At 37.2% G+C, this 13,806-nt stretch overlaps 1 protein-coding gene across 2 annotated transcripts in view; it reads left to right on the plus strand.

Moving 5' to 3' along the window:
• Positions 1-13,806, plus strand: part of LOC113052193 (chromodomain-helicase-DNA-binding protein 3-like) — a 46,306-nt gene extending 32,500 nt beyond the window's left edge. Inside the window, exons 38-40 of one of the 2 annotated variants that reach the window (XM_026216569.1) lie at positions 2,590-2,753; positions 3,180-3,306; positions 6,412-8,223. In XM_026216569.1, coding sequence (XP_026072354.1) covers positions 2,590-2,753; positions 3,180-3,306; positions 6,412-6,617 — 497 coding nt within the window. In that variant the 3' untranslated portion in view covers positions 6,618-8,223. Of the gene's footprint in view, positions 1-2,589; positions 2,754-3,179; positions 3,307-6,411; positions 8,224-12,733 lie in introns of those variants that run through there. The other variant, XM_026216571.1, reaches the window with a different exon arrangement.

Consider the following 13,806-nt stretch of genomic DNA (forward strand, 5'->3'; position numbering starts at 1 on the left):
TGTTTGCGTGGGATTTATCTCAAAAATATCTTTAAAGGGGTCATCGGATGCTACATACACTTTTACACGTTGTTAGAACTGAAATGTGTGTTAGCAGTGTATGTACACAACCACCCTATAATGATATAAATCCACCAAGTGAGCTTTCATCAGTCCGTAATATAGAAAAAGCAGTCAGCATTTACTCCCGACATCTGAGCTGCTGAAGATGCAGTGGACTACGTTTTATTATTGAAGGGAATATACCATCGGTCCACCTAAATGCGTCTATGTTTGAGCCAGGGTCATATGATGCTAAAAAGAACATTATTTTGTGTATTTGGTGTAATGAAATGTGTTTATGCGGTTTAAGGTAAAAAAAAAAAACACATTATATACCACATACTGTACATTATTGTTTTCCTCTATGCTCCACCTTCTGAAACGTGTAGATTTTTACAAAGCTTATTGTTCTGAAAATTGAGGTGTGCTCTGATTGGCCAGCTATCCAGTTCATTGTGATTGGCACAATACCTCAAGCATGTGATGGAAATGATATGCCATTTACCATACTGTGATGCCTGGTGCGACGAGACAAAAACATTCAAACCCATTAGAAACGAGGCATTTATTGCATCGGATTATAATGACTATAATGCATCGTGCCACGTAAACATAAAACCAATCGGAGAAACGACAAACAACAAGCGCTACTCTACACTGCTCAGAACTCGGATTTGAAACATCAGTGGCAAATCCTTTAAATATGTAAACGTACTTACAGACTTTGAGTCAGAACAGCCGGCATTGTAGTCTTCTCTCCCAGGATCAGGAAACAGTCCCCCATAAAATGTGCTGCACACATCTGAATATTTGGGTTGAATTGTTCTGCTGCTGTGTTGTAAATAGAACTCAACCACTTGTTCTCTTTTGGAAGCCAAACAAAGTATTTTTGTTTTTGCAATGAAACACACAGCACTTCACAACATGGTGGCAGCAACAATAAAGTTACACATTTTTTTCTTTGCATGAACATTTGGGCGGTATTATGCAAATCTTCCCACACGGTGACGTAGACATATGGGTGCGTGTTTGAATGAGGTATTTTAGGAGAGCGTAGAAGAGTCTTAACTTTTATAAAAAATATCTCTTTGGATTTGAGTCTTTTATTCTTTGCAACTTTAGGGATCTTATCTATTCACAAACAGCTTGTAACACTCCAAAGAGAAAGGAAAACTTGACCCCTTTAAAGAATCTTTGCAAATCTCCTTTCCTAATAATGTGCTAATTAGCAAGTTTCAGGATTAATCAGTCTAAAGTAAACAGTCCCTCAAAGAGCAGCTCGGAAGAGAGGGGCGGGGTCAGCAGAGCTCATTAACATTTAAAAGAAAATGCTACAAAATGGCTTGCTCTGAAAAGAGGTGTTTTTTTAGACTAACATTAAGACATTGTAACCAAACTATGGTCCAGGCTTTTCATCAAGACCCTAAAGAATCATATCAACTTGGGGAAAATGGGCATCTGATAACCTCTTTAAATGAAAAATGAGAGGGAATATGTGTGTAACTCAGACAAAGTTTGCTAGTGTCTTGAGGGTCTGATAAAAGGCTTCTGAATAGATCCAGTGGGACCAGTGCTCCTGCCAGCTCTGATATGGGAACAGTTCAAGAACGCAAGGCAATTTTATTGTCCTGGAGTTTTCTCAAGCTTGTTGTTTATTCTGTACCGATAAACCATTTATTGGATACCAGTTCACTTGGCTAGTCACTCTTATTATTGTCTAAAATTACTGAGAGAACTGCTAATAAATTTGACTTTTGACAGTCAGAATCCATTATGTCACTTTCAGTTAGCTTTCTGAACTGTCAATTCGCTTTCAAAACCAATATTGATAAAAAGTTGCCTCTATGATAAGATATATATATATATATATATATATATATATATATATATATATATATATATATATATATATATATATATATATATATATATATATATATATATATATATATATATATAGTAATATTTTGAATTTAATAATTTAATAAGTTAACTTTTATTTTTAGATATTCAGGTTTAATTTTAGGTTTAAATATTTCATTTGATTTATTTCATATTGTAAGTTTTAGTTTTAGTAATATTGGCACTGAAACTTATTCTATTTAAAATGTACGTTTTTAATCTAGTATTCATATTTCATTTTATTTGTTTTATTTAAATTCATGAAAATGTTTTTTTTTTCAGTTGCAGTTTTACTTTTAGTTAACAGTAACAACACTGATCAAAATCTCTTCAAATAACCGTTTTGAAAATATTTAATCTAACTGATTTCAGATTTAATGAATTTCAGAGTATTTGGTAGAGAATATAATAATGCTTCATGCTCTTTTAGTTGTTCAAGTCAACATTCCTAAAGGGATAGTTCACCCAAAAATGAAATTTTATGTTTATCTGCTTACACCCAGTGCATCCAAGATGTGACTTTGTTTCTTCACTAGAACACAAACCAGGATTTTTAACTTAAACCATTGCAGTCTAAACCAAATCCTGTCTGCTCCTGTTAGTTTCTACAAAATTGGCATGTTGTAATTATAGACATTTTTGTAGTTCTTAACCAACTGGAGGAGCTTCTGAGTGACATGAAGGCAGACGTAATGCGGCTCCCAGCCACACTCTCTAGAGTCCCGCCGATCACAGCCCGCCTGCAGATGTCAGAGAGAAGCATCCTCAGCAGACTGGCCAACAAAGGCAACGAGACACACACACCGCCGGTAAATACACAAACACATATAAAATCTAATTTCTACTGTATATGAAACTTCTTGAGGAAAAAAATAATTGAAAAATCATACTGATAGACAATAGTGTACATACACTCTTCTCACGTGGCAAATCCTCAGGCTTTTAAATAGTTACCTATTAATATATTTACATTTGTTTAAATAAATTATAAATGTATTCATGCTATTGAAATATATTTATGATGGCTGACACTGAAATGAATTAATAAATAAAATAAGAGTAAATATGCTTCCATTTGTTGCAGCCATTAATAAAATTGTGCAGTGTTTCAAAATAAATCTTATACATAATCTGAGATAAGTTTGTATTTTTTTAGCTGCTTGAAACTAAATCTCTTTGTTTCTCAGGTTTATAACACACACACACACTCTCTCTCTCTTTCACTCTTCATCTAGCCTATTCCTCCAGGCCCGTACGCCACCCCACAAAACTACGGCCCTCCCTTCACACCTGCACCTTCAGCGGCTCTTACTCTGGCAGGGGCCAACTACAACCAGATGCCCCCTGGCGCTTTCATATCAGGTCAGTTTTGCTGATCCATCCCCAAAAAGGCACCCAAAATCAGCCTCCATTGATCTGATTAACTCTGAACCATTATAAAGGCTTTTCATCTGCACTGATGAAAAAGCATATCAGCTTTTGTTAACTGCTCATATTAAATGAGGTTTGATTGCATGCAAAAGCACTCGAGGTAAAAAACTTAATTTGAATTTTAGAAACAGTCTGTGTTGTGCTGTTTATGTGTATATATGGTATAATTGTCTGAGCTTGTTTTTGACAAATGGAAACGAAAGTTCTGTGATGTGGAATTCTTAACCTAAATTTCTTAAAAGACAAAGTTGAATTGAAATCTGTTGTGACCAGCTGGGGGTACTGATGTGTGTTTGGTTGGTTTGAATTTGAAAGGCAGATGTGCTTGCCATCTGTTGGTCATGGCAGTCTCAAAATGTGAAAACAAAGTGCTTCTTGGAAGCAGCTGTGGATTAGAGCATCTTCTGGATGGTGAAATGGTGAGGTTAATTTTATTGGATATAAAATTCTCCTATCACAGCTTAATATGCAGAGACAGCTAGAAGTAGGCCGTTCATAGGTTGATTCTGCAAAAAATAAAAATAAACACTGTGGCACTGTGGTGCTATCAAAACATTGCTCAATAAGTTTGAGCATCCACTGGCATGAGCTGGGGGCAGAGCCACCTGTTTGGCACAGATGGAGAGGGAAGTGTTCTGAAAACCTGTTTGCAAACCATCATTATTCTTGCAGTTCCTCTTGGTGACAAGTGGTGTAGAATGCAAAGAGGTGCAACTATACACTCAAAAAGACAATACTGATTTTTCAAAAAAAAAAAAAATGTTTTTTTATTAAATTGGAATTTATTGCAAGAAAATCTCTCTAACTTTACCTACACATTGCACAATTGTCCTAAAAACAATTGTTCAGATTGAATTGGTATTTCAGCTGATCAAAGTCTTTTTGATTCATTGAAATTTCTGTTCAAAAGAGTCATTTGTGAATCAGACTACACCAGTGTTAATTTAGTATTAATTATATACTATTATAGATATTTTGAAATGTTTTTATTTTTATATTTTCAGTGTTTATTTAACATTTTAACTTTAGTATAGTTTTTAGTTATTTTATATTTTAGGAAACTTTTTAGTTTGTTTTTAAAATCTAATATTGATATTTTACTTAATTTCAGTTTTATTTCAGTTACCAAATGAGTTTTTAATAGTTTTAGTTTTTAGCAAGCAGTGATTTATTAGTTGATAAATGGACAGCTCTTTATAACCTTACCATCTAATTAATGTGGCAAAATCCTCATGATTCAACTTTCCTCTAGTTTTCTGTTTAGTTTGTTTAGTTCTCAGTCTATTTGTGTTTATGTGGGCGAGGGCGTATATGTGGGTGTACGAATGCTCTATTTCACAATTAGTTGTGAGGTCAGTGTATGAGAGGCCGGATTTGACATTTGGAATGTAGTTTCTTTATAAAGCACTGATTATTAAAAAAGGTTCATCAGTTATCATACCTGGAATGATTTGTGTTCCACAGATTTCAGTATTTAGTATTTTCAATCATAAAACACGGTGACAAATTTAATCCCTACTCAATATGTCACTTTTCAGAAATGCAAATACTGTACATGTTCTGTCCTAAGTGAAAAAAAAAATACACTAACAGAAGTCACACTTTATATATTCATATTTCTGCAAATATATGATTCTGGTTAGCACACTTAATTACAACTGATTTCACGTTCTCCATCTTTAGTCCAAGAGAACAGATTAGCCCTGCCAGTGAGTTTATTGTTTCAATATTAGCTCTGTAACAGCATATGTCTGCAGGAAGCATTAAGAAAAACAAATCTAGTTGTTTTTGTTTGCCGTTTTCGGTTTATTCTTTCAGAGGCCATCGTCCTGACTGTTTTTACCCATACAGAGTCGAAAGGGTTTCTGGATTGAGTGTCCTGATACCAATCTTTCTACCACAGCGTCTAAGGGAGGCATATTTTCTTGCCATAGTGCTTTTTCTGAAAATGTCATTACATTTATCCAGTACCTTAGCCCTGCCAGAAATCGCTCTGCCGAGGGAAAATTTTTTTTTTTGCTTTTCTACTAAGATATTTTTAAAAGAGTAAAAAAATATATATATAAAGAAACACAAATGCGCTTGTGCCTTTACACTGTTTTTTTTAAACCCCCTGGAGGCAGAACTAGACTCTTGCTCGCTCGCTCGCTTGCTCTCTCTTTGTCTGTCTCTCTCTCTTTCAGTCTCTGTCTGTCACTGAAATAGCCCCAGACTTCAGATCCTGGTGGGTGCAGAGGCTGATTGAGTTTGTTGAGGCTGTACACGACGAACCCTCGCCTGGCTAAAAATATGCCCCACTTGGGGCCCGTTTGAACCCTCTGGTCCCTGATTAAGACAACTGCGGTGACCCCAGTTTAAACCGAGCCAGGGAGCAAGATGAAAACAGCATGCCAGACTAAACAAAAAATCTGAGAGAGAAAGAGATATAAAAGAAAAGAGAAAAATGAAGGACAGACTGTGTTGATCTGTTTAACGTACTCCATAATAGGACATTTTTTGGCCCCAGTCAGACATCTCTCTAAAAGACAGAGAAAGAAGTGAGAGGGAGGAGAGAGACAAAATGGAGTGTGAGCTCCGCTTTGCCTCTGTAGAAAATCCTATCGCTCTCAGTCATTCTTAAAGTTGTCAGAAATAAAGACCTTGGCGAGCATGTCTTGTTTTCTTTTTTAAGTCATTGCCACTTAAACTCTTACCGTTTTACATGTCATGAACTTTATGGAGCAAAAAGGTTTAAGACACATTATGTCAACACGAGCAAAAAATGCCCGAACCGCTAACATCTTTTTTAACATTTTTTTTGCCTTGTGAGAGTTCAGTGCGTCACTGCTCTTGAAGCAAGTGGATATCCTGACTCTGGCTTTCGGGATTATTTGTAAGAGCGGGAGATACAAAACGTTTTGAGAGAAGGCATTCTTCCAGCCTCCTGCCTACAGTTATGTTTTGGTTTTCTCAATATTGAGGACTGATGCTATGCCACTGATTGACCGCTCCCAACCCCCCCAGTGTCTACAGTCTGCCCCCTTTCTGCCTCCACAGAAGCTCCGTCCTGCCTGAAGACCAAGGAACACGACGTGCTGCAGCGCCAGAGGGTGGTGGACCTGTGGAAGGATGGCAAGTCGGAAGGGTCAATTGGGCAAGAGCTTCGCATGCCCAAATCCACTGTGCACAGCATCATCGTCAAGTATCGCCTCAGCAACACGGTGGAGAACCTGCCACGCAACGGACGGCCCAAAAAACCATGACCTGAAAGAGGGATGGATGGAGGATGAGAGGGATGAAGCGACTGTAGAATGTGAGGGGCAGAAAGCCTAGAGAAAAAAAAACATGATTAAACTAGACAGCATTGGAGGGTACAAGGAGGTGAAAGCGTCTGAAAATACTGTAGCCGAGAGCATATTGTAGCAGGTTAGGAAGAGCTGCTGGACTTCTTGAGAGAGGATACTCTTCAGTCAACATGGTTAATAATAGATAGACAAAATGCAAATGAGAATGCAAAAGAGAGAAATGAAGTAGGAAAAAGAGAGCTGAAAGGAGAGCCGTGTGGACGACGAAAACACAGACCTCTTCTGCCCTTTCCAGCACTTTTTTTCTCTCTCACACTCTCTCTCTCCCCTTGCCCCCTCCATTCCCTTCCTTTAATTTGTCGGTCCGAGAGAAGTCCCAGCAGATTAACTTTTCATTTGGCCAAAGGAGTGAAAGTGCACGTTTAAGTCCCCGAAACCTTCCCTCCCTAATTCCACCACAAATCACTATTCCTCTGCATCAATTTATACAGTATCTCTTTCTTTTAACATGTATCCACTCTCCTTCTCTCTCACACGCACATGCTGCCTCACAAAGTCAGATGAGAAGGATTCCAAAGAAGCCAGTTTTTCCAAAATACCACTTTCATTAATACCCACGACCCAATCAAAACTGTTTTGGAACTGAGGCACAGTGGAGTGGAACTATCTTTATCCTGGAAACTGCGGGCCTCTTGAAAAACTCTCCAGCCACGGACTCTCTCCGTTCCTAAACCAGGACTGTGCAATGTTAAACTGGCTTGAAATCACTCCATATACATGAAGACTGACTCTTCATCACAGCAACCTGTCCAGTGGTGTGATATCTGCACCTGATGTGAGATTAGATCTTCCAGAGCTAACTTATTGAAGGAATGCACTGATCCTGGGTCAGAAGACCTTCGTTCTGAGCGTGCACACGATTCAGTTGGTCTGACCACATTCCTGTGCTGTGCTAGAGCCAGATTCAATCCCCAGCAGGACGTTTATACAGTACATGACTGTTGTATGAGAACTCCCTGCATTCTACAAAAATGCACAAACACTCCCACGTGTGCACAACTCATGCACGCTTGAGAGCCACTTAAGTAGCTCTGTGTTTTCCACCACATGGTGTGTTTTGTTGTAATGGCAGTTGAGTGTGCGTGGTCTTGCAGTATCAATGAACTGAAGCTGATTGTGCATATGTTTGTGTTCGGGTGTGAGTGTACTGTACGATTGAAGATTGAAGGGCTGCTGGTGTGTGAGTGATTAATTGTGTGAGTGTGCTGGTTGTTTGGATAGGCTGGGTCACTGAGGCCAGCTGCCATGTTTCTGCATGTTTTTCTGGTTTACGGAGAAGTAGAGAGGCTGGAGTGCAGGAGCAAAACTGGGTGCCCTCAGATAATGTTTGGTCAGAGAAAGTGGCATACAGAGATGGTTGAAAGGCAGACAGTCTGAGAAAGAGATCGGAATAACACTTTTACGGGCAACTAGTGGATATTTTGATTTAATGTGTTGATTTTTTCTTCAATTAATTGGGATGAAAAAGCCTAATTTATTTTCTGTATTTTATAAAAGCAAGTTACAAAAGTTAAAAAAAAACTGCATATTAAAGGCTGTAAACACAAATATAGATGTATAAAAGTGGGCTTTACTAAATACAATGGACAATAAAATGAATACAGTCAAATATAAATGTTACAAAAATCAACTGTTTACAGGAACACAAACATTTCCAGACATAGAGTTTGGGGTTTAGTAGGGTTCGTTTAATGTTTTTGAAAGATGTCCGTTATATTCACCAAGGCTGCATTAATTTGATATATCATTCTAATGTGCTGATTTGGTGCTCAAGAATAGTTTTTTTTATCAACTATCAATGTTGAATAGTTGTGCCGCTTAATATTTTTGTGTAAACACTGATGCATTGTTCACACTATTCTTTGAACAGAAAGCTGAATAGAAAAGCATTTATTTGAAATAGAACTTTTGAAACATTATAAATGTCTTTAATGTTAATTTGATCAATCGGCATTATTTCTTTGTAAATATATATCTTACTGTCCCCTTACTTTTGAACAGTATTATTGTAACGTGTTATATAATATATTTTTCTTCTGAATAGGTTTTCCTGTAAAGGACTTTTTATATTTATATCTCATTAGAGTTACTGTGCTCTGTTAAAAATATTTGTACTGGTGTTGCATGTATTTCAATTACATAATTAAATTAGATATTTAAAATCCAAATTTAACATACAAAAAAATATATATTTCATCAAAATGAATTATTGACCTTTTAAGTAAAACAAGGCCTAATTAATAGATAATGATAGTCTTGTTTTAGATTTCATTTGTTTTTATCATATTTAATATTCATTATTATTGATTTGATCATTTAATCATTAAAGCCCTAGATATAGAGGCAGACAGCCTGGCAAGAGAGAGAAGAAAAAAAAACTAAAAGAAAGAGTCAGTGAGAGTGAATTGCTCTGAGAGGGACAGAAACACACGGTCTGAATGAGACATTTTAAAGTAGATAGACAGTCTGGTTAAAAAAAGTAATCTGAGAGAGACCGTCTGTGAAAAAGAAGCAGTGAAAAAGGCAGTGAGACAGTCTGTGAGAGAGACGGATAGTTCCAGGATTGTTGATTGTAGAAGCAGAGAGTCAAGTCACTCCGAGATCTGAATCTGAGTAATGAATTATTTTCCTTGGCTCACGCTGGAGGAGTATGCAGTACAACGTTCAGAGATATGAAAGTCACCCAGCGGGTTTCTAGCTCAGCATTTCCCCCTTGTAAAGAGCCTCAATGCATTCCAAGCTCTCTCCAGACGCGTTCCCATTTGAAGGCCATGCATTCTTCTTTTCTTATTGCATGTTTACGAAACGGTGCCAGTCTTAATCAGATAATTGAACTCGAGCATTAGCATTAGCCTGTTCCAGTGCACACATTTCTTTTTTGCACACTCCAGAACATTAATCTCAGCCAAAACCTGCAGCATAACAAACATCTCTAGCGTTATTGTCCTTGGAAGAACTTTGGTTGTGTAATTTTGAGGAACACATGCCAAGAAGGATTGTTCCTTTGAAGATCTTGCAACTGTTCCTCGGTTCCCTGCATGTTTAGGCCTGAGACAAAACAGGTGCCCCGAGTGCACAGTCAAGGTGGCTGTCAGTCACCTTGTGTTCAGGATATTGTGCAACAAATAAAATACATTTTGGTTTTGAAAAGGTATGCAGTTCTTTAAACAAAAGGTAGTAAATGCTATAACTCCAATAACAGAATAGAATAGAATAGCAACATATTCGCATAAACATCTTGAACGTCAGTAAAATCTTCCAATCTCATGCAAAATTCAGAATTGTGCAGATTCCTGTTGAAAAGACTGGATTTCGCCCGTGATATTTCGCTGAGCAATGGTTAACGTAACCGTAATTTTATATTGTAGGTCATTTATAATAATTTCATGCGTTCACTAGAACACGTACAGTACTGTAGGTACTGTCTTAGAGGTTTATATATGACTCGAGTCATACTGTGAGTTTGCAAAAAATAAAAAAAAAACTACACATACAGCAAATGAAGCTAAAAAGTTTCAAACACTATACACTCACTATGTGCTTGTGTGTGGTGATGAACTACAATGCTCAGTACTGTTGTCCTCACATATATCGTTTTATAGAAGATGAGGTTTTGTATTATTATTAGTATTATTAATACTACTGTGTATGGTATATAGTACACTCCGACTGTATGCAAGTTTACCCATTAAAGGATGTTAACAATGGACCTCAGTGTGGATGTATTTATTTATTTGTCTGTGGCTAGGTAGGGATGTGCAATATATTAGTAGTGTATCACTTATTAGTAATGAATAATGTTTATTGGTTGATTTGGGATATTTAATTGTGCAGGTAAATTTCCCCCATTTTTACATTTAGGTTACCATTGATGGCGTCTATGCTGGCAACTACAAGTCAATCTTTAAAAACGCTTAAAATTAGTGACAGATCTTTTCTTCCACATTGTTACTTACATCCAAGGAAAAATAATTATTGGAAAAATGAGCGAATAAGAAAATGCAAAATCGGACTTGGTTCTATCCGTTGGATTTTAAGGTGTGGGTGTATATACACAGATGAATGCTTCACTGTCAGACCAATAAAAGATCAATTTACAAACTGTACATTTCATGTTGAATTTGATTGTGATATTTATCTCAAAATGATCCTCTCTTTTATACTTTCAGTTCTAAAACATCTAAAACGACTGAAATCCAGAAGATTTCTTTTTAACATCTGTTAATCTCTGTTGATCTCTTGTTCATGTTGCTTTGGATAGAAGCTAAATGACTGCTTTCTAAACAATGTTAGGAAAGCCAGTGGGTCAAATTCACCCATAATTGTGTACAAGTCTTCAAGTATGTCATTTACACACATATTTTTCCCTGAATAGTGCATGATTGCTACAACAGGCATGATGGGCATGAATCCTCTGCAATGACAGCATTAATGATGACTAACCAGATTTATGGATGAATCATGACTTCTGTGTGAAAACATTCACGCATGGTTTTTTTTCCCGCACAAATATGTGCATATTCACAGTTAGTGAATGAAACTTAATGAGAAAGAAAAAGAAAAGAGGAAGGAGAAGTCAGCCGCTGAGAAATGGAAAATGTGAAACAATAAAGATTAGAAGGTCAGATTCAACTTTCAACTATAATTAGTGCACAGATCATTAACTTCCCTTACTTTATGTTTCCCTACAGTGCTGAACGGACCTCCCATGTCGGTAAAGAAAGAGAGGGAGGCAGAGCTTCTTATGGCACGGAGGGAACAGCGCAGCGGGGAGGTGATCTGCATCGACGACTGAATTCACACACACACACACGCGCGCGCTGACTCAGTCAAAGGACATCTGCATGCAAACGTAAACACAACTATTCCTAAACGCATACATGCACACATGCACCTGCAGTTGACGAGCGAACAGACTACCCTCAGTATCACGGCAGCACTTTCACGACCCCTCGAGTTACAGCTACTCAGAATTCAGCAGAGCTTAGGCTCGCCTTTTGTTATTTCCTCCTGTACACATACTGTATGTGCGCATACACACACACACACACAAATATTTCATTTCCTCTCATAACTATCTGTCCCAAATCAGCTTCACATTTCAGACCAGTCCACACGCTCACATTCATCCCCTCGCTAGCGCCCCTCGACACAGACATGAAGCTGCATGTATGTGGAATAGCTTCACATTACCCGCGGTGATATGTTTTCCGACAGCATGCACCTCACAGTCCACGGTTTAGTCAAGTGCACTGAGCTGTGCCGACTCAAGCATTGTGCAATCTTTTTAGCAAACCCTCATCGTAAGCTAGCGTGACTGTTTTCGAGAGGCCGTGCACCATCAACAAGCTACAATCTTACACCACTCTTTAATGTTAATGCTTTAACAGAATTGTTCGATCCTGTCATCATTTACATTCCAAACCTTTAGGACTTTCTTTCTTCAATAAAACACAAAAGAACTGTCGAGATTTTGGAAAAACTGTTTGTTTTTTGTTTTTTTCGTCCACACAATAAAAAGTCAGTGGGGTCCAAAACAACACCGCAAACACTGCAAACAACACCGACTTTTGTTGAATGGTCAGAAAACACATTTTTCCAGAATATGTTTTCTTCCACTGAAGAAGGAAGGTCAAACGAGTTTGGAATGACGTTGATGGCAGAAATTTTATTTTAGAGTTATCCGTACCTTTAAGAGGATTTGGGTGGTTTGGGAGGATATACACATATTTTTACATAAAAAAAGAAGGGGGGAAAAATAACAGTACCCTGGTCTGGTTTCTTCATCTTTAAAAAAATAATTAACAATTAGCTTATAACCTACCACGACAGTAAGGAAGTAATGTATAATGTTCGATTAATACAGTATTGGCTGCAGTATTGTCTTGGGATGAAAAGACAAGTTTAGTTATGAAGTTTTGTTTAGCCTTATATTGGGACATCAAGCATTGATATGTAGAGTTCCCTGCCTTTTTAACTATGGACCCTTAATCTTGTGTTACGGTGAGGTGAAGAGGCTTTGAAAGCATCTTCAAACCTCCATAATAGTGTTAAAGATTGTTACTGAAGCACGTTTGGCAGTCCTACACTTTCTAAACTCCTCTTTCACTCTCTATCTCTCTCTCTCTATCATCCCCCCATCACTTCACCCTCACCTTCTTTCATTCAAACGAATCGCTTGCATCTCAGTCCTATCCACATTTCTACTCGTTTTTACGAAGCTCTTTGATATTGTTTGCGTATTTAAACTAAGTTTCATTGTGTTCTCTTGTTTTTAACCTCGTTATTATTACAGCTAAGATTAATGTTGTTGCTCCTGATGTTGTCCTTGATTGCGAAGCTTCTACCAAATGAAAATAATAAAACATTGATGCATTGTATGTTCGGTCCATGACATTTCTCTATACCGGACCTCTTGTAATAATATTCCACAAAGAGGTCAAAAGGATTTCAGATTGATTGATATATCATTGCTATCTAACGGACATTGCTTATATCTAGATTTTGGCCTTGCAAATGCAAATGAATAACTTGTATGCAGTGGATCACATGAAATTGAAAACATATGAATGCATATATTCAAATCAGCAAATGGAATTCCTTCCGCAGTGTTTCTTTATGATCTTTGGCTTCTATAAAAGCAAGCCTTGTGATGTAATCGCCTTATATGGTAATACAAGTGTAAAGGGTTAATCAGCTGATGTGAACTCTTGTATATGGCTGCAGTTGAACTATTCCTAGCTAGGCCTCAACAGTTAAGAGTTGAAATGTTTTAATTTATTTGCCCTTGTGCCCGGTATGGTTCTTCTGTTGAAACTGAAATATTGTTGATTTCAGTGCTTGGTATTATTTGGGAGAGTTGTGTCAAATCAAGCACTTTCTGTCCATTTTTCATTTCTGTCTTTTAATATTTTTTTTTTGTTGTCAGTCTTTTTTTGTTTTTGCATTTAGTTTCCTGCTAAGCGTCACTGGGTCAGTCAGTCAGTGACATTGATGTGATCGACATTCTGCACACTGAACGGAACATGTTAATAATGCATCTTTCTCTCTTTTGTTTTGTTTGTAATAAAATACAAATTCAGATGAA

Source organism: Carassius auratus, chromosome 32, assembly GCF_003368295.1.
Source record: "Carassius auratus strain Wakin chromosome 32, ASM336829v1, whole genome shotgun sequence".
Classification (NCBI taxonomy): Eukaryota; Metazoa; Chordata; class Actinopteri; order Cypriniformes; family Cyprinidae; genus Carassius; species Carassius auratus.